The sequence below is a fragment of the Loxodonta africana genome, chromosome 26 (genome assembly GCF_030014295.1).
Source record: "Loxodonta africana isolate mLoxAfr1 chromosome 26, mLoxAfr1.hap2, whole genome shotgun sequence".
NCBI classification, from domain to species: Eukaryota; Metazoa; Chordata; class Mammalia; order Proboscidea; family Elephantidae; genus Loxodonta; species Loxodonta africana.
Window position 1 is genome coordinate 7,121,690 of NC_087367.1, and position 16,287 is coordinate 7,137,976.

A 16,287-nucleotide genomic window follows, 5' to 3' on the forward strand; every position below is an offset into this window, starting at 1 on the left:
AGGGCGCCTCTCAGGTAAGTCACAATAACCTTGTCTATTTTGTGACCGACAAACCTCATGACATTTCCTGGAAGAGACTTTTGGCTTTGTGACACTGAGTCTATTTTCAGCTCTAAAAAATTGGATTCGGTTTAACCTGCCACGATTTTAGAAACTGAATTTAACTTCAAAAATACTTTCCAAAAATGATTTTATAATGAAAAAAATGTAATTTCCTAGCTTCTCTATTTCAAAAGTGGTGTGCTTGTTATATAAAACATTTAGAATGGACTCAAACGACAACAGGTTTTTTGGGGGGGATAAAGAAAAAAAGAAAAGAAAAATCACCCAAATTCCTAGGCCTATATTTGATGCACTTCTGTCAGCTTTTTTCTCTACGGTAATTTGCTTTAAAAAAAAAAAAAAAAGGATCATATTGATGTACTATTATCGAATCTTTTTCACTTATTATGTCATGAACATTTCCCCTTATTATTAAATATTCATTTATAATACATTTATATATTACATATAATGATTTCTACAACTTATTTCTCTACTGTTGGACATTTAGGTCATTTTCTAAAAACTTTTAAAAATATATTGCATATATAATTAAACTTGAAATTAAAACGGTTTATTTGCTCTTTCCGTTTCAGAAAGAAGAGGTACAGCTAGTAAGTCTGTCCTCTGCTACCTCCTCACAAGCCTGCTTCCAAAGAGAAGCCTCTTCTGGCCAACAGGTCCACCCTACCTGTGAGTTGCTGGGACACCAGGCTGTGAGCCAGCTCAACATGTGTCAGTTTAGTGGGGTCTCTTCCCTGACTCATAGTGATCTTATAGGACAGGGGAGAACTGCCCTGTAGGGTTGCTAAGGCTGTAATCTTTATGGAAGCAGACTGCCACATCTTTCTCCTGTGGAGCGGCTGGTGGGTTCCAACAGCTGATCTTTAGGTTAGCAGTGGAGCGCTCAACCAATGTGCCACCAGTACAAGGTAGCTATCGGGTCTCTAGGAGTTGTAATCAAATCAATGGCAATGGGTTTTGTCTATTTATTTATTTTTTTCCTTCTGACAAGAGAGGGCTCCATCTGGGCAAGGAAACAAGTAGGTGATAAACATCTCCTTCTCCCCAGTGCCCTTAGAGTCTCAGCTGCATCTTCAAAGGTAGGCTGGGGTAGACCTCAGGCTAGGATTGCCAGATAGAACATAAGAAGTCCAGCTGAATTTGAATTCGAGGTAAGCAATGAATGATTTCTTAGTGTGTTCCATACATTTAAATTGAGTATTTGTGCTTACATTGCATGGGGCAAGCTTATATTAAAAAATTATTTGTTCTTTATCTGATATTCAAATTTAAGTAGGTCTCCTGTATTTTTTATTTGCTAAGTGTGGCAACCCTACCCCAAACTCTAACCAGTGTCCAACCCCTGAGTGCCCTTGCTTGTGCCAGATACCCTTCCCTAGCAGACGAGGGAAGGTGGTCTGCGCCTTCTTTTCTGGAGGAAGGAGACAAAGAGAACAATCTGGCTCAATCCTCCCCAGCCCTCAGGTACTACTGCGTTTGAGTCAAGGATTTGAAAGTGATGTTGGCCCTTTCAGGCTACTATAGTATTAGATGATGACAAGGAGCCCTGGTAGCGCAATGCTTAAACGCTCAGGTGATAACCGAAAGGTTGGCAGCTGGAACCCACCCAGCAGCTCCTCAGGAAAAGACCTGGCAACCTGCTTCCATAAAGATTAACCAAAAACACTCGTGGCCATTGAGTCGATTCCGACTCGCAACGACTCTATAGGACAGAGTAGAACCACCCCCTAGGGTTTCCAAGGAGCAGCTGGTGGATTCAAACTGCTGACCTTTTGGTTAATAGCTATGGCTCTTAACCATTACAGCCAAGAAAATCCTGTGGGGTAGTTCTACTCTATCACATGGGGTCACTGTGAGTCAAAATCAACTTGCTGGCACCCAACAATGACAAAAGGGCTATGTAACCCCAATGTGACCATTATGAACAAATTGTGTCTTTTGAATCACAATTAATGACTTGCCATTACGCTTAAGTGTTAACCCACTGCCGTGAGTTGATTCTGACTCATAGCGACACTACAGGACAGAGTAGAACTGCCCCATAGGGCTTCCGAGGCTGTAATCTTGATGGGAGCAGACTGCCCCATCTTTCTCCTGTGAAGTAGCTGGTGGGTTCAAACTGCCGACCTTTTGGGTAACAGCCATGCTCTTAACCATTGCTACCACCAGGGATCCCTGCTTAAAGGTAAAAGGTTACCAGGCTTTAAATTGGGCCAAGTCTCCTTTTCGTGCATTTGGGAGAAGGGACTGCTAACGCCTTTCTATCAGCAACTAGGTTTCTTTTTCCACATCTCTTTGTATTTTTTTTTTTTTTTAGTCTGGTTATGTTTCTATATTAGTATGACTGAATTTGGTGGTTTTATTTTTACTGGCATTTCCTCTCTCCCTCTTTAGACTTTAAGGTCTTTCACGACAGTGATCATATCAGTTCCTTTGCGATCCTCACGTGGAGCTAGTTTTCAATGAACCTTGATGATAGCAGTGACATCAAGGCGGAAGAGGAGGAAGGTAAAGAAGGACTAAGCCTACGGATGGTATAAAGGACAGGGGAACGTACTAAGTTATAAAGCTATACAATTATTCATTGTTTTAATTTTCATAAATATCCAGCATCTCTTCTTTTGTGCACTCCTGAACTCCATAGTTTGTGTTTTCTAATCGGCATAGCTATGTTAGTATGTCCTTCTTGGCACGTAAGCATCCACATGTTGAAAATGATAGTTTTTAAGGTTTTATGTTTTTTGAAGACCTCAGGGTAAACTGATTTTTTTTTAGGGGGGGGGCCTTTTTTTTTTTAATTAGATTTTCTGCAAGGCCCCATCAGCTGGTCCTCACAGCTACACCACCTTCCTGCCCAGTAAGAGGAGGCGCCTGTGAGCAGCAATGGAAGAAGCAGTAGAAGCTCAGAGGCACCTCGACAACATACCTCTTCACTGGGATGGTGACTTTGTCCTGAATTCTGCAGGTGTTCGCTGTTTCTGCGTACCACACCTTTTGGAAATATAATTGGCAACCTTTTAATTTTTTCTCAGTTCTTATTTCCTCTGTAGAGGCTTGGCCTTAGCTTTGAAAATGTATTGTTTCCTGGCCAGTTAGTTGGGTTTTTTAATTTTCAGTCATATTTTTAGAGTCTGGGCAATGTCCTTTCCAATCTTTCAAGTCACAGTACGTATTAATTATGGATGCTTTGTGACATAGCACAGAAATAATTCTGTTGACATTTAGTATCAACAGTAAAGGGCAAATTAGAAAGAGAAAATTCTTACTCAGACAATTACAGTTGGTCCCCTTATTCAGGGCTCATTAAAAATGTATAGGTTTTCTGAACAGAACACAATGAAATCAAGTTAGTCTTAGAGGTGCCCTTGTGGCAATCAGTATTATTCCATGAGGGGTTTAAAAAAAAAAAAAAAGTGAGTGATATTTAGTCTTGGAAATATTTATGGGGCTGAACTTTTCTTTTCCTAATCTGGTTTTCTGTTCACGTGGAAACACTTTCCTTACTGCAACACAGACATCATTCCTTATTCCCCCGGCAGTGATGATGAATTCACAAACCTAAAGTCATGTTCAAGTCAGTGAGATAATATCAATCCATGCCTTCCTGCCCACACAATCCAGAGTTAGGATCCTGCTGTAAGAAATGCTTCTGATTAGAAATCTTTCTTTGTTGCTCTTGGTTTAAGAAAAGTAATAAGAATAGATTAATCTAAATCCCTGCGCACAATTGCTTCTTTGTTGTTGAGATTTTACACCCTATGACTGCTTTATATTTACAGGACAATTTCTTTGTCTGCTAGGAGACAAGCATGCCATCAGGAAGTCTTCATGACATTCCCCTCTCCCCCAACCCTGCCCCATGAAGCTGACTTACAATAGACAAGTGGATATGGGGGTACTGAGGCACACATATGGGGTCCTCAGCTAGCTAAGAAAAGGTTATGTTGTTTACGTGGTTAAACGGTAACATTTTGACTTACACATACTCTCATTTCTACCAGTTCCCAAAAGGAAGGTACAGTGCTGCTGCTCCTACTCAGATCAATGTGTGATTTAGGGTGGTTGTTCCAGGACAGGGGTCTCTTTCCCAGGGACTATTTCACATGGTGGCCTCAAAGCACTCCCTGGCCCTCCACATTTATATGGAGAATGGGAAGGGCAGCCGAGATGCTTGCCACTGGGCCGAGGGAGTAGGGAAGTACGGAGTGTGTCCACCCTCCAGGCAGGAATCTCTTAGCAAAAGTTCACACCAGCACCCCTGGTGGTGGGGCAGGAGAAGGCATGAAGATGGGGGAGGGAGAACTCCCGCCACAGCTCCCACCAGCCTAGAACCCCTGGCCTGGTGGCTATCACCTGGACCTAGAGCTGGGAGACCTGGGTTCTAACTCTGGATCTCCGACTCCTTGACTTTTAACCCAGGACACGCCGCCAAGCTCTCTCAACCCCCATTCTTGGTCTGTAAAGTAGTGTAGGGGCTCGCTTAAGACGAAAGCTCTATTGATATACAACAAAGTTCCATGGAGATCAGTGAAACCAGACAGGCCTCAGCTCATACCTCCAGGAGGCACCGTAGGAACCATAAAGATCAACCAAACGTCACCATTCGTGTATGTGGCCATTCTCCATCACGAATCAAACACGGTATTCCTGAAAGTTCTCCCTGCACAGTCCTTATGTTGGTGTTTTCTAAAACTATCAACTGTTGAATAAAGGGGCTCTTCCCTAGTGATTCTTATCTGGGGAATAGGCAGCGTATTAAAAATGAAATGCGCTTCTTACGTAGAAAATATTTCACTTCCGGGTACTTCTTCATTTGCCCAAGATGGGCGTTAGCAGCAGCCACAGAATCAGCTGCTCTGGGTTTCCTCATCTCCTCCTAGAGCATCTGGCAGGGCCGCCCTACCCCGCCCCACCCCAAACGTGGTTTGAAGGGGCACCTTCAGGGCGGAAGATTTCTAAGTTCACTTAACTTCTTAGTCTTTCTTCTCTAAAACTAATAAGCCCAGAGGAGGTGTGAGCTCTCTGAAATGCCAGTACTAGGTTTCTGGGTGCTTAGCTTGATACCTACAAATATGTATGAAATACCCAGAGTCCACATACTTGTCTTTCTGACTTATAGCTCTTATTATACATTGCCAAATTGTTTGCTAGAATTATTGAGTCAATTTTCAATGCCACAAAAAATATGAGTATATTGGATTCGCCATAATCCTGTAAACACTTATGTTTCATTATTTTTATTTATTTTTGCTATTGTCTTACTACCGTTCTAAAGCATACTTACTAAGATAATTTTTATACTAAGTATACATGTGTCTATCGGCTAGCAAAGTTAATTTTGGGGAAAGTGTAGTTCGGCCAGTTAAGAGTGGAACTATAAAAAAAATAAAGCAGAAGAAATGCATTCACGTGGCCACATCTTTGGGACTGAACCTCAACTGCATGCAGGTTACGGTTTCCTTTTAGATTTTACCGCTTTATCCAGACACATGGCACATCCACTGGAAACCTGCATGTTCACCAAACTTTGGCAAGTTTATTGGGTGTGTTAGGTGGGCTTCCACCTGGCAGGTCGTGTGCTGAGTAATCCTCTCTTCCCTGGTACTCGTGCCTTCTCCTACTCCCAGCCCCACCAGTTCAGCCTTGATTATTGCTAATTCAGTAACCACAGATGGTATTAGTAACTTCTAACGCCGGTAATAACAACTCACATTTGTCTAGTAGTTTACAGAGCGTGAGAATGTGCACACTACAAAAAAACCATCACCACAACCACCAGACTGCACCATGTTGCTTTGGCCAGAGAACAGATAAAGACAGTTTTCACCCAAACATGGTTTATAATGTGAAGTTCTAGTAATAGTAAAACACAAGACAAAGTGCTTTAAGCAAAGCCTCACTCATTCATTCACAACATTATCTGAGTAGCATCTATCTCCACAGCTCTGTGGTATGTTCAGTGGGGACCAGAGAGATGGCTCTCCTACCCAAGGAGCTGACTGGATGTGAAGGGCATATGAGAACTGGCCGCAGAAAACCACGCATGGGCTCGGGCAGGTGCCACAAGAGCAACAACAACAGCTGGCAAAGGGATGCAGAAGGGGCAGGTTATATCTGTCTGAAAACATGGAGAAAAAAACTTCCAGCATGGTCTTAAAGGGTGGTAGAGTTTCAAAAGGCACATGGGCTCAGCATGAGCAAAGGAACACAGGCAAGAGAAGGACAGGGGCGCATACAAGCCTGATGGCTAGGCAGGTGTAAAGGAGCGTGAACAGGCTACTGGGTGAAAACAGGGCAAAGGAGGGGTGAGGCCAGATCATGGAAAGCTGTGAATACCCAACCAAGGGCTCCACCCCGAGCCAGCTAGTCAAGGCAGTCTGTGGTAACTATGCTGCCAGAAGACTCCAGAAGTGGGAAGGATGAACTGGACGGGAATGGGGATGGGATCAGAGACCAGCATTACTACCATGGCGCAGATGAGAGTGTGTGAGGGTTTGAACACACTGCAATACTAAATGCTTAAATGGGATTTAGCAAAAAAAGAAATATATATATATATATATATATATATATATATATATATATATAAACCAAACCCATTGACCTGCCCCATAGGGTTTCTAAGAAGCAGCTGGTGGATTCTAACTAGTCAACTAGTGGCCTTCTGGTTAGCAGCCAAGCTCTTTAGCTACTGAGCCACCATGACCGTCTCTCTCTCTTTATATATATATATAAAATATATACACCCACCCAAAACCAAAAAAACCATATCTGTTGCCATCGAATCAATACCGACTCACAGCAACCTTATAGGACAGAGGAAAGCTGTCCCACAGAGTTTCCAAGGAGTGGCTGGTGGATTCAAACTGTCACCCTTTTGGTCAGCAGCCAAGCTCTTAACCACTGTACCATCAGGGCTCGTATATACGTGTGTGTGTGTATGTATATATAATCAGTTTTCTGTAGAAAGTTTAGAATTTTTTTCTACAGATCTAATTTCTACAATTGGGATTATTAAAAATTTCTAGGTGATAGGTCCTCATTCTCGATTTCTAGCTTAAAGAAACAGCCTTACTCGAAAGAAAATGATGTTCATTAGTTAGTATTTTTGTAGTACTGTTTTCCAATTTTAAATTAAGTTGACGGGAGCTTCAGTTCTATTTTTTCCAATATGAAATTTATTTCCAGAACACCAATGCTTCTGTAGAGTGTCCCTTTTCAGAGAATTTGCAGGCCTCCCTCCAGCTCCTTCTGTTTCAAATCAGAAGTGAGGCGCTCCTACTGGTTTGGGGAGATGAAATTGATGTTCTGAGTCACTGCCAGACATTTGCAACTAAGTCTTTCAACAGCGACAGCTGCTCTGGATTCAAATCATGGAAGCCAAGGGAGAGCACAGTGCGAGCCTGGGGTAATGGCTGGGAGAGGCGGAAAGAGGAGGACGAGGACGGGGGGTGAGTCATTCACATATACAATTGGCAGCCTAAGGAGGTTACCTTATTACAAGCAGAACTCAACTAAATATGAGGATGTAAAAAACAAAAGTAAGACAACCTGCACAGAACGTGGAAAGCGCTATCAGTGACTGGTAAAAAGCTGTGGCTTACCTGAAAAATCCAGTGCACACACTCCTCTCTGGTGTTGGCCTTTCAACAGGGACAGACATTTTAGAGTTTGTGTGTCCCACACGTGGACAGCAGCATCTCTTCCAACCTTAAACAATACGATGAGCGTATTAACTACTTACGCATTATCATAAGGATGGTTTTGTTCCTTAGAGTCAAGTGCTGCTCAGACATCAAAAACAAAAAAAACAAAACCCACTGCCACTGAGTCGATTCCAACTCATAACGACCCTATAGGACAGAGTAGAGCTGCCCCATAGGGTTTTCAAGGAGCTCAGACATGAAGACGTAGGTTATTTGGAGAGCGGGAAGAGCCCTTAGAAATCATCTAGTCCAGCCCCATTATTTTCCAGATGAGAAACTGAGGCACAAAGAGTCATAAGTACCTCGTCCAGGCATCAAGGTGGGTGACAACAGAGCCTGACATGGCGCCTGGCTCCCAGCTAAGGAGCATTTAAGGCTCAAACAGCCACTGGGATTTGTTTTTGTTGGTTTTCTTCTAACTTTCCCTTCTCTACCTCTTCAACTCCACACAAGATTCCACTTGTCAGGCAAGGATCCACCTGTACGTTATTATGGCTCCACCCACAGCATTCATCTCAATTATATCTGGCCCCGGTTCTCCCCATCTCCCCACAGGAAATGGCAATTTCATGGCTTGACTGTCAGTAAGGTGGATTCTTCTTGAGGGATATGAGCTTACGTCACACTAATTGCCAACAATAGGGAGAAATAATAATAATAAAGTGGTCTTCCTCACTTATAATACACAGGGGGGAAAAATAAAAACCCTGCTGGGTGTGATGGCTCTAAAAGGGAAATGGGACTTAAAGCTCTGTGCATAAGTGAGCAGAATCTGGCTAATCCCTGGCCTGCTCTGCGGATGCCCAGCTCCCTCTGCAGTGGCTATAGGCTTGCTGGTTTGTCACTGGTTTGCCTTCACCGACTACAGTGCAGAGTGCAATATCTCCTCGGGGTGAACGCAAACAGTCTCTGATTTCTCTTTTGAAAGCAACGTTATTAAATAGAGAGTCTGCAATAGAATGTTATTAAATTGACATTGGCTGATTCTCTCATCATCATGAAATGACCCAGCATTCGCTGAATCTTCAGCTTCCTGCCCCCTGCAGCTTTGTACCAAGTATTTTCCGAGTTTCTAATTTGTAAACTGGATTCAAAATTAAACCGTCTATCTCTTTGGCCAGGCCCCAGTCTTGTAGGAGCGGCACACACCTGCCCGGTGGCCACGTAGTCCTTCACGGGGTGGATGGTCAGGCTGAGAATGTCGTCGTCGTGGCCCAGGTAGAGCCTCTGGGTGTGCTGCTGCCTGTCGTACACCACGGCAGCCGCAGCGATGTGGTAGACCACTTCTCCGGCTTGCGTGTACAACAGGTTGTTTCGACAGTCGTAGCCTCTGTACCTGAAGCACAGGTCCAAGAAACATTTAGCAGTTAAATCAAGCGCCAAGGAGCGGTGCAGCTGTCAGAGGTAGAGCTAAGGCGCTGACGTGGAAGTAGACAAGTGGAACCCAAGGGTCCCTGTAGTCACCTCCATCTACAAAGGGGGCGTGAAGATTTCTGAGGGCTTGGCACACAGATAACTGATCATTTTAACAGAATCTGTTCCCAGATCCTTAGCTACCGCCTCGTGCTCCTTCTTAACACTGATCATCTGACAGGATGCCCGTGATGAGGTGCAGGTTTCTCTTTCCCACCCCTACCCGTTCACAACTGCCTTCCTCTGCAGGAAAGCATTCCTCTCGCCCCTCCAGAATCTCACTGGGGCATATTGCCCTGGGGTGTAGGGCCTTCCAGCAATGCCAAAACACAGGGACACATCAAAACACAAGTGCAGATGTTGAAAGTGAACAACTCCGACAACTGGGTAAGGAATTCTTTGCAACCCTGGTGATCTCCAATTCTCTGCTCTTAACAAAATTGACAAGAGACTTAATTGACTTGTCAGCTGATATTTCTCTAAATTTTTTTTAATGATCTATCAAAATCAAAATGTGAATTTTGGCTTATAATAATGTTGCTATGACAAAACAGCTTTCATTCTCACCTACATATCTATATCTATCCACATCTACATCTATACCTATATCTACATCTACATGTACATCTATATCTACATCTATATATCTATATCTATTCAGATATATAAATTCACTGAAAAATTCCATCTTATTAAAATAATCTCCAATAAAATTTCCTATGTTGAATTATTTGTTCATCAGAATTTGTAATATACTTATATTGATTTGGTGAACTATCTACTACTAATAATTGTAACAATAATTAAAGCTAGAAAAAATTGTTAACATTTAGAGCACCACTGTCAATAGAAATATGTGAGGCATACAGGTAATTTAAATATTTCTATTGCCACATTTAAAAAGATAAAAGAAACAGATGAAAGTTATTTCAGTAACATTTTAACTCAATATATCTAAAATATTCTCATTTCAACATGTAATCAATACAAAACATTTTTAATGAGATATTTCCCATTCTTTTTTTCATACTAAGTCTTGGAAATCTGGTATCTATTTTACACTTCCAAAAAGACAACCAAACCGTTGCCATCACCTTATAAGATACAGTAGAACTACCCATAGGGTTTCCAAGGAGCAGCTGGTATATTCAAACTGCCGACCTTTTGGTTAGCAGCCAAGTGCTTAATCACCATGCCACCAGGGCTCCAGCACATCTCAATTCAGATTAACCACGTTTTAAGTGCTCAGTAGCCATGCTTGGCTGGTGGCTACTATATTGAACAGTAGAGTTAAGAGTCTTATGGTCACAGGAAAAAAATTTAAATTAAACTTAGGGACTTTTTTTTCTTACTGAAGCTATGATAGGATGAGCAATAAAAGACTACCAAACATAAAAATATTACATTAGGGTAAAATTTTGTGCAAGAAGTAGAATGGAACTAGAAGTTCAAGGAGAAATATAAATGAAGTAAAATTTCTTACTGTTATAGAAGTGTTTGTTCATGTATTTTTTAAATGGATGAGAAAGAAAATCAAGTCTCTTTGACATTCAGGTTCCATTGGATCCATTTAAATGACTGATGTATTTATAATACACCAGATATCATATTCTTCACAAAGGTTTAAACTTATGGTGCAGAATTTTAGATGTCAACTTAAAATGTGCAAAGCTGTGTGTAATTTTGCAGAATTAAAAATTATTTTTGGGTGTATGTGAGATAATGTTTTCTTCATATTTGAAGAAAGTGTTATCCTAGTGTGGAGCCAGCAGAATAGAATAGGGGCTGGAGTTGGGGGGCAGAGGAAGAAAAGATGGTGGTGAGAAAGAGGTAAAGTAGCAAAGAGCACCATCAACACATCCATCATGGAAGTACATTACGTATGAAAAGTCTGGAGACAATCACATCGTTACGGCCACAGAACTCAACTGAGAAAACATGACAGAGAGTCACGTTAAAATATTAACCACACTTAAGTGCACCCTGGAGAGAAGGACCAGACTGGAGGGAGGGGACTGAAGGGAGGAGGCCGCCTCAGCCTGGTCACAAGGCTGATGACCGGCTGGGCAGAGGCAGAGGGGAAGGTGTGCGAGGCACTGGGACAGGCCACCCACCCGTGGATGAACTGGAGCCTCAAGCTGTCCTCAGGAGCCTTTTCTCGTTTGAGGAAGGGCACTGCCTGGTTTTTCTCTTTACTTTGCTGCTTTAGCTGAGGTAGATCTTCTTTGTAAACCTTAAAGTGTAACAAAAACATTTAGCTGAGACTCTTTTCTTCAGGTTTCAAAAACAACAATATCTTGGCATTCTCAGAAAATCTTAACTGCTTCAGTACAGTGTTTTTGAGAACATACGGCGTGGGGTCGAATTTTACTTTCTTCTAACGAGCAAACTAACATGAAATATCTTTTAAGTCAATAGGATTTAAAATAATTTTCTTCTTATTTTTATTTGCTTTTTTTTTTTTAGGTAATTTATATCCGGAAAATATGATGTTAAGTTGTTGGTGAGTAAGAAAGGAATTATCAATAAAAATACAAATAAAATATTTTGGTATAGTTTCATCTAAGGCAGTAAATCTCTTGATGACTCTGATGTTTGCAATATGTGAGCCTCATGAATCATGAGAATTTTTTCTAGAATTGATCTTTGGAATTATTTTCTTTCACGGCCTCATGCGTTTTGACGGATCAGACTGAGCTATAGAGCAAAGGTCACTCTTGGTCTAACCTCTGACCTAAAATGTGATGCTGTCTAAGAGAACATTGTCTACAATTCAAATATACATAAAATCAGTCTGTTGTTGACCACATTTTTTATGCTCTACTATCAGGAAACATCAGTTTAACACATTTAAGATGAAATACAATTTACTAATAATTTCTTACCTTCTTGAAGGCATGTTTTAATTTGCTCAAACTATATTACTAAAAAAAAAAATCATGAAACTTTATTATACTAAAGACTGTTTAGAATTTGACCAAATCTTTAAAAAAACAAAAAGTTCAGATATTTTATCACTACTTTGTCGACTACAGATGCAATGAACCCAGCTTTGGAAGATTATCATCCCCTTGAATTCAGGATGCTTCTGTCAGCTCATAAATGATTTACTTTACGGCATTGAATTCCAGCCTTGGCATTTCCACGGCTTATTTGAAGAAGTCTCAGAACCTCTGTGGGTCTCAATATTCTATCTGTAGAATTTTATTCCTGCTCAGGAATGACTCAGGAATATTGGGAACATAAATTTAATAATATATGTGACAGCTTTAGTAATTAAGGCATCCAGGAGAATACATAAATCGTGGGCATAGACTTCAGTAGAGTCATGCCTTTTCATTCTTTTATTAACAGCATTTTATTAAATAAAAACTTTCCAGTTGCAGAAAATTACGTTTTTTTCCCCTTATATTTTACATTCATTTTACTTATGCTTCATTTCCCCTTGATATCAGGTTATAAAATCATACGGTTAGTATAAACAGGGTATTTCCAAATTAATAATTTCAACTCATTCTCCTTCGTCATCGTATTACACAGTGTATTGTATCAGGGACACAGTCAAGCTGATCTCACCAGGAAGTTGACTCCAGTCCTCAGTTGGACTGCCTTGGTGCTAATCCAGTTCTCCAAATACTGATTCAATGAGTGGTGATTAGGGGCTGGAAAAAATATATATAATCCCTAAAAAGCAGTGACCTCAGTGCTTCTATACAGAGGCGAAGCCAAACAGCACAGAGCATGGGCTTTGGAGAGAAGCTCAGAACTGCATTCTTATTATAATATTACAGGTTATGTGGGCATGGGCAAGGTACTTCATTTCTTCGGGTTATTGTGGGGTTGAATTCAGTGTGTTTAAAGCCTAGGGTTGGGCCATAACAACAACAAAAAACCCAAACCCATTGCCAACCAGTAGATTCCGACTCATAGCAACCCTATAAGACAGAGTAGAACTGCTCCCTAGGGTTTCCAAGGAGCGGCTGGCAGATTCAAACTGTTGGCCTTTTGGTTAGCAGCTGAGCTCTTAACCACTGTATCACCAGGGCTCCCATAGAGAACACTCAACACACAGCAGCTGCCACAGGCCTACACAGAAAGCTTGCAAAACAACAGTGATGGCCGATGTATCTGAAAAATGAAATCTTATTAACTCAGTGTCCTTGTACAGAATCTGCTCCACACACCTCTGTTAAACGACAAGGAAGAAAACAAGGGTCTTACGGTTTTCACCATAACCCAGCGATACGTGTCCAGATTCCCCTGAAAGACTACTCTTTTCTCGCACTCACTGCTTAGTGCTAAAGTAAAATGTCTATTTAAGAAAAAAAAAAGACCCAATTTGGATGTAATTGCCCAACTTTTCTGCTAGAGATGGTTTCTGACTGGAGAGAGAATGCCCATTGTATTTGGGCTTTTACTTTAATTAAACGGAGAACGGTCGTCAAGAGTTCAGAGAGAAAACTGGATCGCAGCTCACAAGCAAACCGCCACACGTCAGAGGTTATCAAGAAAGCATATGCTTTAATAATCTGAGAAAACAAAAAATCCTGTACTTACTTGTGTTTCTGCAAGGAAAAAAAAAATTCAGAAGTTGTAGGTGTTAAAAAAAAAAAAAAAAAACTAGGGAGACAAAAATCCCCCAATGGGCTCAGCTTTGAAATTCTTCCACTCTTTAAATTTCCAATGATAGGGTCAGGTAGATGCCTACTTTTTAACCTGCATTTAAAGGCAAGAACTAGGCAATTTTCCTTATTTTTGTCTTCTGCCTAAGTGCCAGCTGTTTGTCGTGCCATGTCTAAACCCACTCAGATATTGAGGCTGATGGGTTATGAGGCATTCGAATCGCCCCCGCTGACTGACCTGGCGATCATAATTGATTTGAGTTTCTTGCTCAATGTCGGAGTCCAGCTCGGGCACGTCCGACAAATCTGAGTCAGACTCTTCACTGTAGGAGTCGGTGCCGCCTTCTGCAGAAAGACAACCCACAAGAAACAAGCAAGACTTCTGAGATGCTAAACAGTTAAAACAATCCTTTAAAGCATTTTCTGTCTTCTAGCCTAACTACACCATAGCTTTCATTTAACGCAGATTCTCAAAACCTCTTTAGTTAGATTTCGTGTTTTTGGTAACGCTCAGCCCACCTCTGACCCTCTATCAGGAGCATAAAGGACTAGGACAACTTTCCAGCAGACTGAAGTCATGTCCACATTCCATTAGACAGTGAGCCCCTGGGTTTATAGCCCTTGGCTTTGGAAAATGTAAATAGGGCAGGTTTTACATAAGGGAAGTCTGGAGCAAAAGGAAATCCAACTATTCACTTCAGTGAAGATCCTCTTTTAAAACGTGGGCCTTTTAACATGCCCACCAAGTGCTGGTAATTGCCCAGGTCAAAACTTCTGCAGAATTCCTCCCAATAAAAACATTACTCATGCAGTTTTTCGTGTTATTACCTGATCACTCCTACTAACATCGTAACGGATCTACATACAAAGATTAAAAAAGACTTGTCTGTAAACTGGAACGCATCAGCCCTGATCGTGGACCATTCTTTGAACCCCACTCTGGAGGCCACCTCCCTTTCAAAGGTTACCTTGTCACCCCACAGCCTGACCAACAGACCCCCTGCCCCTTACAATTGTCCTAAGGAGGCTGAAATACACGCTTTTAGGTTATCTCCACAGGTATCCTTCACACAAACCTACGCCTTCAACTTGCATTCGGTTTAAGACAAGCCTTTAGAGAAACTATTCAAATGACCCATATTAGTCTCAAGAAACTTTCCTTTTTATTTTTTAAAATTCCTTCCCCCTCCCAGCCGTCACCCCATGCTGTGTTTATGACAGGGATGAAATTTTCCCGAACTGCCTTAACTCTTTATCTCCAGATCAGATGTTACAGCATTCTCTGGAATTCTTATTAAAAAATAGACAGATGTTGAAAGATCATTTTCGGTTTTACCCTGGGGTGTGGTTTCCGGCGTGCCGTTGGTGACACCTTCTGGAATAAATCTCCACTGGAACACCGAGTGGTCAGCCCCTCCTGTGCTTAGGACCCACTGAAAGTCGTGGGACCAGCGGACGTTTGTCACATGTGCAGAGTGGCCCACATACTTCCTAAATTTGGCTCCTGAAAAGATGTTTTTGAGAGGAATGTTACACCAAAAACAGAATTCATTCTCCTTCATTCCTATTCACACTGAGGAACAAAACCTTGAAATATATTAGAAAAGAATTGTCAGCCTTACCAGATGCATCCAAACCTCCCAAACTTATCTCCATTATTCCGGTATGGATTAAGCTAAAAATGGGTCTTAAATTTTAAGCGCCGTGGCTAAAGACACATCTGAACCTGTTTCAGATAACACCTACTGCTTCGCTGATTCTGAAAATAAACACTAAAGAATAAGCATCTTACACATTCTTACTGAAATGAGCGATAAAACAGGCAGTCCCTTACAATCAAGAAATAGAAACTAATTCCGTGGGAAAAGAAAGGGTCACAGTGTTGATTGGGGCCATGTAGATGCAGAGTTGGGAGAATCATTATTTTTTCTCTTAAATCAGTTGCTTCACTCAGTGAGCACCACCCCCAGGTACTGAATGCAAGAAGGAAACTTAGTTGAAGTTATATTTGTGGTTGAACTGCACAGTAAACTCTTCAGTGTATGCTTGGCACATGGCAGCGTAAAGGTAGTCCTAGAGGCCAATCACTCCACAGTCTATGGCAGGTTTCAGGTGGCCAACAAAGCACCCGACGTCCCCTTCAAAAACACTTCTACCTCTTAAAGTCCCTCTAAATAAAGTCCCTTAATGGGGGGAAAGGCCATCTGTTCACCTATAAAAAACTCATTGCTGCTGAGTCGATTCCCACTCATAGCAACCCTACAGGATGTAGTAGAATTGCCCTGTAGGGTTTCCAAGGAGTGGCTGATGGATTTGAGCTGCGAAACTTTTGGTTAGCAGCCCACTATAAGATGTTTAAAATTCAAATATCCACTGGAGAGGTAATGATTTAAATTGATGTGAACATGAAGGTGACTGCTACCTGTCTCTTTCCTGAGAGCATGTTCTGACCAGAGGAAGGGCCTTTTACATCAGGGCCA

The 16,287-nt window shown here is 41.6% G+C and overlaps 1 protein-coding gene across 1 annotated transcript in view; it reads right to left on the minus strand.

Annotated features, from left to right (window-relative positions):
* The window catches only part of EML6 (EMAP like 6), a 253,307-nt gene that overhangs the window by 85,460 nt on the left and 151,560 nt on the right, over nucleotides 1–16,287 (minus strand). The window contains exons 11-15 of the mRNA XM_064277085.1: nucleotides 15,144–15,311; nucleotides 14,046–14,152; nucleotides 11,300–11,418; nucleotides 8,922–9,108; nucleotides 7,671–7,776 (exon numbers count right to left, since the gene is read on the minus strand). Coding sequence (XP_064133155.1) covers nucleotides 7,671–7,776; nucleotides 8,922–9,108; nucleotides 11,300–11,418; nucleotides 14,046–14,152; nucleotides 15,144–15,311 — 687 coding nt within the window. The remainder of the gene's footprint in view (nucleotides 1–7,670; nucleotides 7,777–8,921; nucleotides 9,109–11,299; nucleotides 11,419–14,045; nucleotides 14,153–15,143; nucleotides 15,312–16,287) is intronic.